Consider the following 14,215-nt stretch of genomic DNA (forward strand, 5'->3'; position numbering starts at 1 on the left):
AAGAGCACTAAATGGTATTTTAGTTGAGATATGTGAGTAAAATGACTTACTCAGAAATCCGTAAAAACATGAGCTTTAGTCTATTTAGCCAGGAAGAGAAACTTACCCTAATAATGGGTGCACCTGTGTGGGGATGACACAGCAATTCTGTCCAGTGACTTGTAATTTTCTAAAAAATGCCCTTCCACCCACAAGTTTTATCTTCTTTTGCAAATTTTCCCACTGGAATTTTCCGACACATACTTCTCCATCCGTTTAATTCTGTTCCTTTGTAACTTTTTGTTTAGACATCAAGCCTCTAGTTTATAAAAGGGTTCTCAAAAAACCAAGTAGAAATTTATGCTGGTACTTTTATCTTCTATATTGAAGTTCATTAGATCGAATTCTAGGAAATCTACACTTGTGGATTCCACTTAAATGATCTCGAATTTCTAAAATCAAGTCGTCGTTAGAAGTCCTTCTTGCCAAAGTACCGACTGGTCTAAATGACCAACAGAATAAACCCTATTTTGAAGTTCAGCCTGAAAACCCTAAAAACAATTGATCGAACGTCATGTCGGTCTTAGAAAATGCTGAAACCCTACTGCTGGTAAAGAAAGCAAATTTTCCACATGCATACATCATAGACAACCAAGAAGTGCTTACCTGTTTTTATATCTACAATAGTAGAAAGCAACGTGCATGTATGTACATGCGGCCTTCCTCTCCCTCTAACTTCTCCATCAAATTGCCTAAGCATATAGTGATATACAATAATAGCACTAGATGGTGCACTATTTTTTGTCCCAAGCATATTTTTGAATTTCAGGATTTCATGGGGAACATCAAGTTAGGAAGGAAGTTACTCCTATCAAACTTCATGGAAAATTCGCCAATATATTTTAGCTGCTGTGAATGCAAGAATATTATCAAGGTGTTTCTCTGTGAAACTGAGTTTGTCACTACGAGTCTACGATAGGTTTTCGGACAATATTAGAAGTGTTCTCGTTTAACTAGAAGACAAGAAATGGAGTTAGAAAGTCTTTCTCTATATATGTTCAATTCAACTGATTTGCACAGGCGAACATGGTTTTGTAAGTAGTTGCTCCCCTAACCTAACCTAACCTAACCTAACCTTACTATGCTACCCAATGAGCTGAGGTGTGATAAGCTGGAAAAGAATTGTGCATATCGTTTGCCTATTTCAATCATATCCAAATTTGCTAATGCCTTATGCCCCCATCAAAATCTATACTTTATGAACGATCAACTTGAATTTAGGCTGGCAAGGTCTATCAGCGAAGGAAAACCCATTTGCACCACTCCTTCACTACTTCACATTTAAATACCCCTACTTGCGATTAGGGGGAATTACAAGACAGTGGGGTTTGGGGCAAATATTCCTCAAACTCATGGACTACTTTTTCGGAATTAAAAAGTCATGGAAAGGAAAAGATTAATTGCCAAGACATGGTTTTGAAGACAAAAATACCCCTCCCATAAAAATCGTTTCACTATCATACCCCTTGTCCCTATCATCCGAGGTAGAAAAGAGCAAGCCATTAATTATAAATGACTACATTGTGTATTAGTAAAGACCAATTTTTCTGTTAACATGGACTAAGTCATACATTTTTTTAGAAAACTTTGTCCCAAATAATTGACTATTGTTTGAGATATAAAAGAGCAAGTCACTAATTATAAATGACTACGTTAGGTATTAATAAATACCAATCTTTCTGTTGACCTGGACCATATGATTGACCACTATCCGAGATATACGAGAGCAAGTCATTGATTATAAAGAACTTCGTCGGATATTAGTAAAGGCCAATCTTTTTATTTTGATTATAAAGGACTACATCGGGTATAAAGACACAGAGTTGTTCAAATTAAGAACAAAAAGAACACAAATTCAAACTTATTTTGATTGCCCACGATTCAATTTACATAATCAAAACCCACAATCGGACTCCGTCGCAGGAGTGGGAGGAGCCGTTGCAGGAGTGGGAGGCCGTCGCTGTGGCAGCAGCGGTGCATGTGGTTGGGGCGGCGGTGGAGGTGGTGGAGAGGAGGAGGAGGGGGAGGAAGAGGTAGCTAATGTGACGTTACCTCTATTCTCAGGGCACTCCTCTATCACGTACTACTATTATTGCAGATAAGTTCCTCATTGTGAAGCTTACACAGCGAACAAGAAAAATTAAAACAAAATGGGCAATCATTTTCTGGACTTCTCTATTCATGTGAGAGCTCGCGCCTCTGGTTCAAGTGGTAAACTATCAGTGACTAGTTCCCTTTCAGAATTCGCCGCTGGTCTAGAGTCCCAATAATAATGCCCAAGAGAAGGCCCCATTTTGTGATCCACGCGACTCAGAAGTCTTTTCCGAAGGAGGGTGTTGATCCCCGATCTGAGGTTGAGTTTGTTTCAGGATCAGCCACAGGTCTAGAATCCCAGTGAAAATGCCAAAGAGAGGACTGACTACGCCGAGGGGCAAACCTACCTTGGGGGCGGGTGGGCCACGACGTCACCCCTTTTCTATTATATACCTCTATAAATTTTGCAAAATCTATACAATATTTTACTGTGTAACCCAAAAACGGAGTAAAATTTATACAATACTTTACTATTTTCTTACCTCATCCAACTTAAACGGTTACGAAATGAAGTAAAAATTCCTTGCAGTAGTGATATCAATATTACTATTGATGACATGATACCACAAATCTCTCGAGATCTATTCTCTAACTTTTTAAAACGTTCAATACAAACTTGAAGCGCATAAACCATCATTTTGTAATCGTTCAACCAAAACAACTCTCCCTACCACAGCCTCTCGAGTGTAGAATCCTAGCTCCACCCTGACTACGTCATTCATTCCGCCCTCCACCAAACAAAAAAAATAGACCTTTTCTATTGTCAATGATATAATTGAGTGCCTTCTAGATTACAAAAGGGAAAAAACAAGAAATAATAAGAAGAGTATCTTCTAGATCTTAAAATTCACAACAAATCTTAACCGTTAGTAATACCTATTGCTCACATTCACCAATCAATAAATCCAGCCAATTGACTCTTTAGGACCATAACCCTGTTTTGTTTTTCATTAAAAAGGATGTAGCTACATACACCGACCATGCAAAGTGATGGTGGGCCACATCGAGTCCAAAGTTTCCTAATCAATCAAAACTTTGATCGCAACGGCCACTATTCGTTTGACCAATCTCACTTGCCTCCACTAGAACATAAGAGGAAAGTGTGTTGCATACGGCATGAGTATGGCAATACTTTCAATGTGCTACACCCTATATTAAGCTTGATCAAGGGCTAGGTTACCTGTTGGATGAGACACTTTCTTATCAAGATACAAGCAGGAACGGAATCAAGATCTTGTAAACATGAGGGCCAACCTATGAACACGATTTTGAAATTTGAAGGTTTGGGAATCTAATAGTTTGTTTGGTTTAAATTTTGAGGGAGGTTTTTTTGGGTAGCAAGTAGAGAGAGATAGAAAAAGAAATGAGATCAATAATTGAAGGAAAAACTTATGGGAGACCGTGCACAGAGAGAGAAATTGGGTTTTGGGACAAAAAACGAACACATTTTTATGTCTAAATAATATCCAATACAAAATACAATACTTAGATGTTCTCACCAAACAAAAAAACAAAAAAAAAACAAAATTAATATTTAAAAAAAAAAAAAAACCCAAAACCGCGCGGGGCCTTGGCCCCCATATGCCAACACCTCCCTCTGTCTCTGGATACAAGCCCCGGTTTGAGTTTAGATATTATGCTTCTTCTAAGGTCTCAGGTTTGATTTTCTTTTCGAGTAACTCTTGGGGCCACCTCACTTAACGTATAAATGTGGAAAGGACTGTAGGAGGGGATGTAAAAAAACTATTAGCCGACTAAGACTTCTGGTTCCCGTGTTCCTGTCCTACGATTGTAAAAACAAAAAAGAATAATCATAGGTATAAATTTCATCAAGATGTGATGATCATCTCCATCACATGATAAGAAGCTATAACCTCCATTTGCCATTGATTAACAATCATAAGCAAGATTAACCAATCATAAGTATATATGATTAATCAAATGAAGTAACAAATTATCCTCCACCACTAACCCAAAAGATAGGGTGTCTCTGTCTCCTTCATATGAGGGGGGATTAACCCTTTATTTCCCACCACAACCTTTTTAGTGCCACAGTGCCATTGTTAACATCAAAAGGAGAGGATCCTCATATGCCAATCCTTTCCACTAAAGGCAAAGTGACAACGTACATATAGAAATATAAAATCTTATCACATTGTATCACCCATATAGCTTATCACAATTGCAGACAATTTCACAACTCGGTGCCATGTGGAATACCATTTAACCCCTGGACCCGTGAGTGATGGGAGCCGTTCATAATGGACTCCGATGTAGAAATAGCACCTTTAGGAAAATAGATGTTAAAATGGAGAAAAAAAGAGCAACTTCCAACTTTCATTTTTCAAAAAATGGGGTCTTCTTGTTTTCTTGCTTCTCAAACGGTAGAAGAAAATAAACGTTCTCAAGGAAACTAACCAAATAATGGCACGATGCACGCAGAGAAAAGGGGCCTTGTATTGGAAATTTTCCTCTTTTGTTATCTTAAATTTCTCATCAATGAAAATGGGTGCCACTATTTAGCTTTCCTGTTGATTTGTCACTGAAAAGCTTAGAAGCCACAATTCCAACTTATATAATACTTACACTCCTATACAGAGAAATACGACTTTGTCGTGCGCACATATCTCCACTTTCTTCCATCTCCTGGAAACTTTATGTGACTATTCCAGATCATGCCACTACACTTTCTCTGTGTCTCTGTGCGCGTATGTAATAGACGTATGTGTATAAAAAAAAGAAGATGATAAAATTTAAGTGGAGTGGCCATAAATTGGTGGCATCCACGTCAGGTAAGTAAGAGCCCTTAAAGAAAGGAGCCACCATCCATTAACAAATTCGTTTACCTTGACAAAATGCTTTGTTATTGTTGGATATAGTACTAACATGCACCACCACCACAAATGCATAATTTTTGTTAGCAAAAAAGCTGGGGTAACACGATGTCACATCCCACTTCTAAATATCTTGTTATCATATTGTCTCTACTACTGTTGTTGAATAAGTTTTAGATAACCATATCTCTAGGCTGTCTACTCAGGGAAAAAGACACTACATGTATAAGCTTCAAGTATGTAACTAGTAATTACAACTAGGGGTGGCAAACGGGCGGGTTTGGATCAAATTGGATAAGTTGTTAGTGGGTTGGGTCTTTAATGGGTCATTGACCCATTAACTATGAGTCTAATTACCCATACCCAACCCGACCCATTTATTTTAAAGCAAACCCGACCCGCCCATTAACCCAATTACATATATACTAAAAATTATGATCGAAAAATTAGAAAAGTAAAAAAAATTATGATCAAAACTCATAAATTTTTTCAAAAAGACGAGAATAAGCAATTTTTTTTGTCTTATTGATTTTTTTTTGTTTTTATTCAAAAAATTATAAGTTTCGATCAAATTTTTTTACTTTTCCGATTCCTCTCATCAAAACAAATTAATAAGTCACAAAAATATGACACAAAACAAAAAAAATGCAAAAAAAATTTGAAAAAGGACAAAAAAATAAGTCAATTTTTTAATCCAAACCCTTTGCGAGACTACCAGAGAGAAATTTATTCACGGCGGAGCACAATTTCAAGGTCCATTCGCGCAATTAATGGATGAGATGTGTTTTCAATTTTGACTGGTCAAAATAATTGTTACCGGTCACAATTGATTTTTAATTCGGACCATTCAAAATATTTTTGGACGCGTGTAATTTAGAACAAAATAATTGAATAAAAGAGAGAGAAGGCCATGATACTGGGGGTTTGGGGGGTGGCAGGAGAGAGAGAGAGAGAGAGAGAGGGGGGGGGGGGGGGGGAGGGGGGGAGGGGGAGAGAGAAAAAAGAGACTAATTGATGGGTTTGGGTTTGAAAAAGAAACCAATTAAGAGATGAAATTTGGTGAGTTATTTTCATTGCCCATTGGGTCATTTAAGTTGACCCAATTGATGCCCAATTATGACCCAACTAACAATGGGTCAGCTGGGTTTGAACCCATTCTTACCCAACTAATAAATGGGTTGGGTTGGGTCTATTTTCTAGTTGATGGGTCTGGGTTTGTTAATGGGTCTGGGTTCAATTTGCCACCCCTAATTACAACTAAACTGTGAAAAATATTAGGAGGTTCACAAGATAAGACCCAATATCAAGCTTTTTTCTACCCCCTTTCTTACTAAGATCTAGTTCTGATCAGGTCCATAAGAAAATATTGTATCTATTGGCTAGATGAAGATAAACCACAAAAAGCTTTGGAAACAAAATAACTGATAAATCCTGGTTTGAAGTGCTTTGCAGATCCTTCCATTGTAACTTTTTACCAGCTCAATTTGTTGTTTCTTTCCTTTTGGGTCTACACTTAATACACTCTTCTATTTTACTACGATGCTTGTGTGTGTGAGTGCACGCACACGCGTTTGTTGTAAGGCTTTGGCATCACTAACGAACCTTGAAATGCAAAAATGACTAAAACGGGAAAATAACAAGTCTGGCTATGACACTGGGCAATGTGGGTATGTATGTACCTACTACTCGTGTTACTAAATGTCTACTAATAATCATTGCAATGATCTTTATTCACATTTTACTTTTCAACCAGCGGGAGAGACAATTGATGCAAACAGCATACTGTTGTTAGAGTCATTCCAACAATATATGGAAACAGATTGCAACCACTCAATAAATCTGCTTCGTTGCCGATTGAAAAAGAAAACACCAAATAAATCTTATCTGCAAATTGTGAAAGCCAAAACACAGGATTTGGGTAATTTACCTGAAATAGCATCTGAGAATTCTGTCGTAGTTATAAAAACACTCACTCTACCAATGAGTTGCGATAATCTGTATCCTGCAAGACATGGAATATTCTGTAACCACCATAAATGGACAACAGTCCTTGGGCTTAAAAATAATTTTGATCATAAACTAGTAAAATAGAAGTAAAATTCTTCTGAGCCATGAACAAAAAATTGTTATTTGGAATTTTTTAAGAATGTGGTCAAGCTCAAAATCAAGAATGAAGGGGAAAAGAAACCAGTCCAAAGACAGCCTAAAATAGGAAGAACAAAGCAGGAAAAAGACGAAGCAGGATCCATTATGGTGGCTGCTAATTTTAAGATCCACCAACCTAAGATCCTTTTGTTGTTTCTAACAAAGCAGCAAGAAAAACAAAGATACAATTTTGGGGCTCTACACAGTTTTTTGACAAATAAAGTATGTAGAACTTAATCTCATTCTACCTAATTCTATTTCTCAGAAAAGACCATTCACAAAGTACCCTGGTATTTCCTCCTTTTCAATCGCTTTTGTTCCTTTCTCCTTTTCTATTCCTTTCTGTTTACCTTCTCTATAACGTTATTGCTTTTGATTAAGTGAAGGACCACCACCATCATTTCCCCAAATTGGAGAAGAAGATCTAGCGACTTCCATTAACTTTTATTCACAATAAGCCAAGCAAGCTATAAGCTAATCATTCTTTTATCTTGTCCCCTTTAAAAGTTTTACTTTTGGATTCCACTTTACTTGCATCGAAATCAATTTTGTTAATGCATTTCTACTGGCAACTTGTCTAAATGATCTGCCACTTTTGATCAATCATATTTATTAACAAAACTGACAGCTTGATTTACTAAAATCAGTTTCCAGCAATTAGTATTCCGGTTGGCTATCCCTGTTCTGCCTTCTTTCTTTTTTCCCCCCCCTTTTTTGATAAGCAGCTATCCCTGTTCTGCCTTTACTTAGAAATTCCAAGTAATTTCACTCTGTGAGAGCATAGACTATGCACACATAGGATTGGAGCACAAGAATCACTTAGTAGACTTGAAAAGAATTCGCACTGCTACATGCAGGACAAAAAATGAAAGTTACATCAACATATCAAGTGCTTATCTAGATAACATGGGGATCAATAATGGCTTATGTCATGACTCATATGCATATGCATAAGTGCCTATCACACAATGACATGCACGCACCAGATGGACGGTCAAGATTAAAAACCATAATTAAAAATCAATGCAAGCTGCACATAGCTTCACTTCTACAGAAAATGGCCCCTATAAATACTGGCAGTCTGTGCCTTACTTTTCATCTACCAGTAAGCAAGTGGAGTACTCTTCTCCAAAGGAAAAGAAAAAGAAGAACCAACAAAAAGGAAAGCAAGAGAGAGAAAGATGGGAAAAATGGCGCAAGAGGAAATCAGAAAGGGTCCGTGGACTGAAAATGAAGATGTTCAGCTGGTTTTTTACGTGAACTTGTTTGGAGATCGCAGATGGGACTTCGTAGCAAAGGTTTCAGGTTTGAAGGTGGCGGGAGACAAATAAAAATGGTACGATTATTTGGGCATGATATAGTTTTCATATGGAGCTATGTTTGACATATAATCTGTGGTAGGTTTGAAAAGAACAGGAAAGAGTTGCCGGTTGCGTTGGGTCAATTACCTCCATCCTGGTCTCAAACGAGGCAAGATGACTCCTCAAGAAGAGCGCCTTGTGCTGGAACTTCACTCCAAATGGGGAAATAGGTTTGAAATTTTCATAGTGTTTATACATATATATACACACACACACATATCAGTTTTGCTACAATTTGAATTTTTGTACTTAAAAATTAATTTGGGTCACCTACAAACTAAATGCAACGTTAGTTTAAAAATATTATAGATATATTAACATTAGGCTATGTTCTAATTTACATTAGCCGTAGTTGGAAACACTGTAAAATTTTTAACCCAAAAAAAAAAGATTGCAAACATATAAATTTTTCTGTAAAACAACAAACTTTTTAAGAAAAAAGAAAATATTTTAAAATATTACACACGAGCGGCTAGCCCTAGTTTTAACTTTTGTTGCATAAAAGAAGAAGAAGATTGCTTTTCGCAAAATCCTTTTACATGAAAAACTATTATATTGGAAAACATTCTACTTTGAAACCAATGGAGAACTAATTTCATACTTGCAAATATGACTTTAATCACATGCAGATGGTCAAGAATTGCTCGCAAGTTACCTGGGAGGACTGACAATGAGATCAAGAACTATTGGAGGACTCACATGAGGAAGAAGGCACAAGAGAGGAAACAAACCATGTCTCCACCTTCCTCTGGCTCTAACTGTTCTTCGTCAGCTTCAAGCAATGCTCCGGCGGACTCTATGCCAAATACGGAGAGTTTTTCACCTTCAAACAATCCTGCAGTGGATTCCATGCCTGTCAAAGAGACCAAGGAACGAAGCTTTTATGATACAGGTGGAGATATTGAGATGTGGGCTCCAATGGGGAAAAAGGATAAAGAAGTGGAAGAGAGTGACAAGGTTTACTCCATGGATGATATATGGAAAGATATAGATTTGGAAAATGACACAATCAAATCAATTCAAGCAATGGCTTCACCAATCTGGAACTACTGTCCTGACTTGCTGTGGATGATGGAAGAAATGGACAGTAAGACGTTCCCCACCATGACTGATCAATTTTTTGCGAGCTCGACTTTAACCGGCTAATCCCTATTCTTATTTATTCAAATCTGTTCATAAGTGTGAGATATAGTACTAGTCTAAGGAACTCTAATCCAAATTCTCCATATCCAGCTTTCAGTTGTAGTTATCTAGTGTTTGTGTAACTATCTCATGCATTCAATATGTGTCTATGTCGTGTCATGCATGTGCTTTTGCTTCTCGAGGAAGCGGTATGTTAAGTAATGCATGCAATGTACTATACATGTCTGTGTTCCTTTTTCTATATGAAAATGTACAGTAGAATTATTATTTCTCTGTCTATGTATGCAAACTAAACAGAATTCCCAAAAGCAATTCCAATGAATAACTAATTAGTCAGTCAAAAAAAAAAAAAAAGTTAGTCAGTCAGTTTCTTGCTCAAAAGCTTAGTGGTAAAACTACGAAAATCCACTCTAAAAATTAGCTCTAAGGTAAGTTATTCTCTAGGTATCAGCCTAATGCTAGTGCCACAAGATTTTCTTTAGTCAACTATCTATGGAGATAATGTATCCGAATACGTTGTTCAAGTAGCAAATATAATTCAAATTCTTGTCTGGAATTTTCATAGCTGCATAGATATTCTTCAAAAAATCATATCCTTCAACAAAGTGATATATAATATCTTAACAAGGGCAGAACAACTTATCTTTGAAATTCTTTCAGTTTTATGCATGATTTGAAGCTTCCCAAGGAAATCATATCCAATCACCATGTGGCTTTGGTCGTGATCATAGTAAAAACTCACAAGTCTTTTGGACACAAATATTGCAGCCTAAATTAGTCATTTCCACATGGTGCATTGCACTTGGCAGTCAAAGAATACCTGTGGGGTCAATAAGGCACACCACACACATATGAATAAATTTGGGAAATAGTAACGATTTGAAACATAATAAAGAAGTGAGATCTCCCAGTGAAACAGATAATTAAAAATTGAAAGCAATTCGTCAGAGTGATCAAGCAGTGAGCTATGTGGCGCAGTCTTTGCGCGGGGTGGTCCTAATTAGATGTTATTTATTACCAAAACATAATATATTCGTTGGGTGCTTAGTACCAACCGAGATCCATTACATGATTAATTAATTGACCAGAATTTTAATTCACAGTGTACTGACTTGTTTTCATTAGTTCATATTGACATATTAACAACTAAAGCAAAAGGAAAGTAGAGAGAGATTATCTTTTTCAACTAATATTCTTTCTGTGACCGGTTTAAGGCAAACATCATTGGCTGATTTGAGCCGCTAGTGTCGGCATAAAATAGTGATATGAGAGGAAAAAGAAACAGCAAAAGACCACCAAACTATGCTAAGAATGTGACACTTCTCAAGTTTGTTTGTTTTTTTTTAAATGTCCCCCCCCCTCCCCCAACAATAGCTTTGTACACTCTTTTTCTTGACTGAGTTAAAATCTGTAGTTAAAAAAGGAAATAGAACTTTTGTTTCAAAACTTCTGAGATTAAACTAGGTTCTATCAGTGTCATGACTTCTGAGCCTTCCATTTTGTATATTGTATCAGGGCCATTTATACGGTATCCGTGTGGTGTTAACTGTTAACCTTTGCAGAACAAGAACATAAAATAGAAAGAACAGAGGCCAAACAAGAAATGCACCATAGAAACATAAAAGGCCCACATAGTCAAGCACAAATATTATCATGGTTGAGGAGGATCCCTCTTTGAAATGTGCAATATTTAGCACTCACACTTGTAGTATTAAAAAAAAAACGTGTACTAATTTTTGGTTTATAAGATAATTGGTGGGTGTTGTATATATTGTACTTGTAACTGGGACATGTTCAAGTGGGCAAAAACAGACCGCTTGGCATTTCATAGCACAAGTTGAAAAATTACCATTGATGTCCTGTTAGCAGTCTTAATCAGAGCACTTACTTGGATTGTAACTGTTCAACCAACATAATCCAAAGCTTCATCCACTCTATGTATGCGCAACTGTCCACAAGTCTGTCTTTTGAACACCCATTCTACCCAGGCGTCGATCTACTTCATTACTTTTTCACAGTAATGAAACGACAGAATTAATAACTTTGAGCCATTTTTCTCTCTATCCAATGACACCGTTGTAGTTCTAACTTCCACGTATGAGAGGTGGTTACAAATTGAAGGAGGGTGGAACTTGTAGAAGTTAGAAAGGACTAATCGTTTAGAAAATTAAAATATGGAAGGCCTAAAAATCGAAATGCCAATCGTTCTCCATTATGTAAATAGATCCTTAAGCAGAAGGCAACTAGTTCTTTTCCAATCAACCTTCATCTTGTTTTATCTCTCCAAAACTTCTTCTGGTCGTTGCTAATTGATTTTAGTATCTTGATTGATGCTCTAACAAATACTTTTGACGTGATCTTGATTGCCGTCTAGTTAAAAGAAGAGAGTTTCATCTCTAATCTTCATCAAGAATGGCCAATGAGCAAAAGGACCCTTTAGTGGGAAAAATCGAAAAACGAGTACAGACTGATCAATCCATTAAAGATAGAGACGGAAACATACATCAATGGACGATGATCGCACAAAAGCGTGATGATGCAGCGTGAAGTTTCGAAGAGGTTTACAGAAGGTGGTGAAATGAATAAAATAGCACTCAATCAGCAACCACTTGTGGAACGGATGCAGAAATCAGACCAATTTTTGGTTGCATAAAAAGGGTAAGAGAGGGCAACCGCTGTGTAGAACTAAACTAATTAGTTACACCGGTGGCAGCTGATACAGTCTCTCATCAATCTGTTAAACATTGCAAGGGAAATGTGTATCAAAGTCTGATGATTGCAGAAAAGCTAGATGATGCAGCGTGAAGTTTTGATGAGGTATACAGAAGGTGGTGAAAGCAGTCAATCAGCAACTACTGCAGAAGGGATGCAGAAATTAGACAAAAATTTTGGTTACGTAAAAAGGGTAAGAGAGGGCAACCACCATGTGGAACTAAACTATTTTGTTAACCAAGTTAGTGTAGCTAAATTGCCTAGAAACTGATGGCAGCTGATACATTCTCTCCATATTCTATAGAATACAAGTAATCAACATTTCCTGCAACTTGTATGCAAAGTCTTCAAAGAAAAATGTAATTTATGCACAATAATGCATCGGCTGACCAAGATGGCTACGACAAGAGTAGAATGGTGGTATTCTTAATGCACAATTAAGTACAATTTTTTCATACAAAGCAAAAAGGTGAAAGTGATAGGAGCTCACAAACGCTAGTTTAATTTAACGAGCAATTATTTTGAGCACCAATGTTACCGGAAGAAATTAAACAACTCGCAAAGTAGCAAGACAATGTTATGAAAGTAAAAGAAAGATTTCTGAACTCTAACAGTTACCTAACTCTTCATCGATACTGAGGTCATCGGGTTTCTGTCTTCTGTGGGCTGGCTTGGGGCTACGATAAGATTGGCAATGATGTATCGATGAGTTGACAATGACTTGGCGGTGGCCAAAGCACTAGAAGGGGTTAAAGCCTTTAACTAGGAGCATTTCAGAATACAAATTCTGGATCGAAACGAAAGCAGTTATTAGGTGGGGAGCTCTCCTAATCGCCCATTCCACACCCAACAAATTCAGAAATTCTACAACAGTGCATTTGGTAATTGGTAGTATCTTTTTAATCCTCCTGAAAACCATGAAGTCGCGATTGGAATAGCCACCTTTTTGTAAGCACCAACGTTGTTAGTTGGGTGAGTGGTTTTCGTTGTATGCATTCCTAATTTAGTACTCCTAGTATTTCACTGTGTTACAGTTCAGTAAACAAGCAGAGAGATCACCTGCGATGAGCAAATTCTGTTTTCAGCAGTTTCGCTCTTCTGTCTCTTCGGCTACCACGGGCAATGTTGCCGGACCCTCACTCGCGACTCCCATCCTCTCAATGGTCGATCGGAAGCCTAATTGAGAGTTCGGTTTTAAGTCGCCATGTCGGGATTCGAAACCCTAACCGTAAAGGGATCGGAAAGGAGGACGGAGAACAGATACGAAGACAAGTAGGGTTCTTCCCAGCCGGTGAGGGGATTATGTCCCGTTAGTTTCTTACGCACAAGTATCTTTCCTTGGGGTCCTATTGCACGCGCGGCGCGACACAAGCTTCCTCTCTCTCCTCTCTGTCCGGGTGTAAACTACTAATCGCCCCCACGGTGTCAGCGCCCCCCCCCCCCCGCGACACGGCCCTTCTTCCCCCTTTTACCCTCTCTCTCTCCCTCCCTCCCAGCACTCTTTTATATTTGATTTTTTTTATTATAAAATTTTAAATACTAATAATTTGTTTTTCATGTATTTTTTTAATAAATTTATATTTTTAAAATCTACTCAACGAAATCTATCAAACAAGCCTAATATTGATGGTAAAATAATATAAAATGAAAAAATTATATTTTTTACGTAGTCTAAACTATCTAAAGAGGTTGAAAAATATGTTTCAAATTTAAATCCGTTTTTACGTAGTTTAATTATGACCATTTAGGATAAAATGAGCAAAAAACTGAAATCTTTCTACCGGTTTAAACAGATTGAAATTTGGAACACTTAATTTTTTTAACATTTTTAGACAGTTTATATATTAAAAAATATATTTAAAAAATTAAGTGTTTCAAATTTAAATC

The 14,215-nt window shown here is 37.1% G+C and overlaps 1 protein-coding gene and 1 long non-coding RNA gene across 4 annotated transcripts; one reads left to right on the plus strand and one right to left on the minus strand.

Annotated features, from left to right (window-relative positions):
- Positions 1-6,670: 6,670 nt before the first annotated feature.
- On the minus strand, positions 6,671-13,626 carry LOC131314790 (uncharacterized). Of its 3 annotated transcripts, none has more exons than XR_009196517.1 (4): positions 13,388-13,626; positions 12,947-13,005; positions 9,173-10,436; positions 6,671-6,969 (listed from the first exon to the last, which is right to left on the minus strand). It is a non-coding gene; the product is annotated as an uncharacterized LOC131314790 (long non-coding RNA). The 3 variants fall into 3 exon arrangements; XR_009196516.1 differs by having other exon boundaries at positions 12,947-13,067; XR_009196518.1 differs by having other exon boundaries at positions 12,947-13,115.
- LOC131314788 (transcription factor MYB59) lies at positions 7,038-9,889 on the plus strand. Its single transcript, XM_058343638.1, has 3 exons — positions 7,038-8,417; positions 8,514-8,643; positions 9,103-9,889. The coding sequence occupies exons 1-3, from the start codon at positions 8,294-8,296 to the stop codon at positions 9,617-9,619; spliced, it is 771 nt and encodes a 256-aa protein (XP_058199621.1). The 5' UTR covers positions 7,038-8,293; the 3' UTR covers positions 9,620-9,889.
- Positions 13,627-14,215: the final 589 nt, after the last annotated feature.

Source organism: Rhododendron vialii, chromosome 13a, assembly GCF_030253575.1.
Source record: "Rhododendron vialii isolate Sample 1 chromosome 13a, ASM3025357v1".
Lineage (NCBI taxonomy): Eukaryota > Viridiplantae > Streptophyta > Magnoliopsida > Ericales > Ericaceae > Rhododendron > Rhododendron vialii.

Bases quoted from the DNA above. Each gene is read 5' to 3' on its own strand.
- LOC131314788 (XM_058343638.1), top strand. From the start codon at position 8,294: ATGGGAAAAATGGCGCAAGAGGAAATCAGAAAGGGTCCGTGGACTGAA. The intron at 8,418-8,513 runs GTTTGAAGGTGG...AATCTGTGGTAG, and splicing joins CTTCGTAGCAAAGGTTTCAG to GTTTGAAAAGAACAGGAAAG. The intron at 8,644-9,102 runs GTTTGAAATTTT...AATCACATGCAG, and splicing joins CACTCCAAATGGGGAAATAG to ATGGTCAAGAATTGCTCGCA.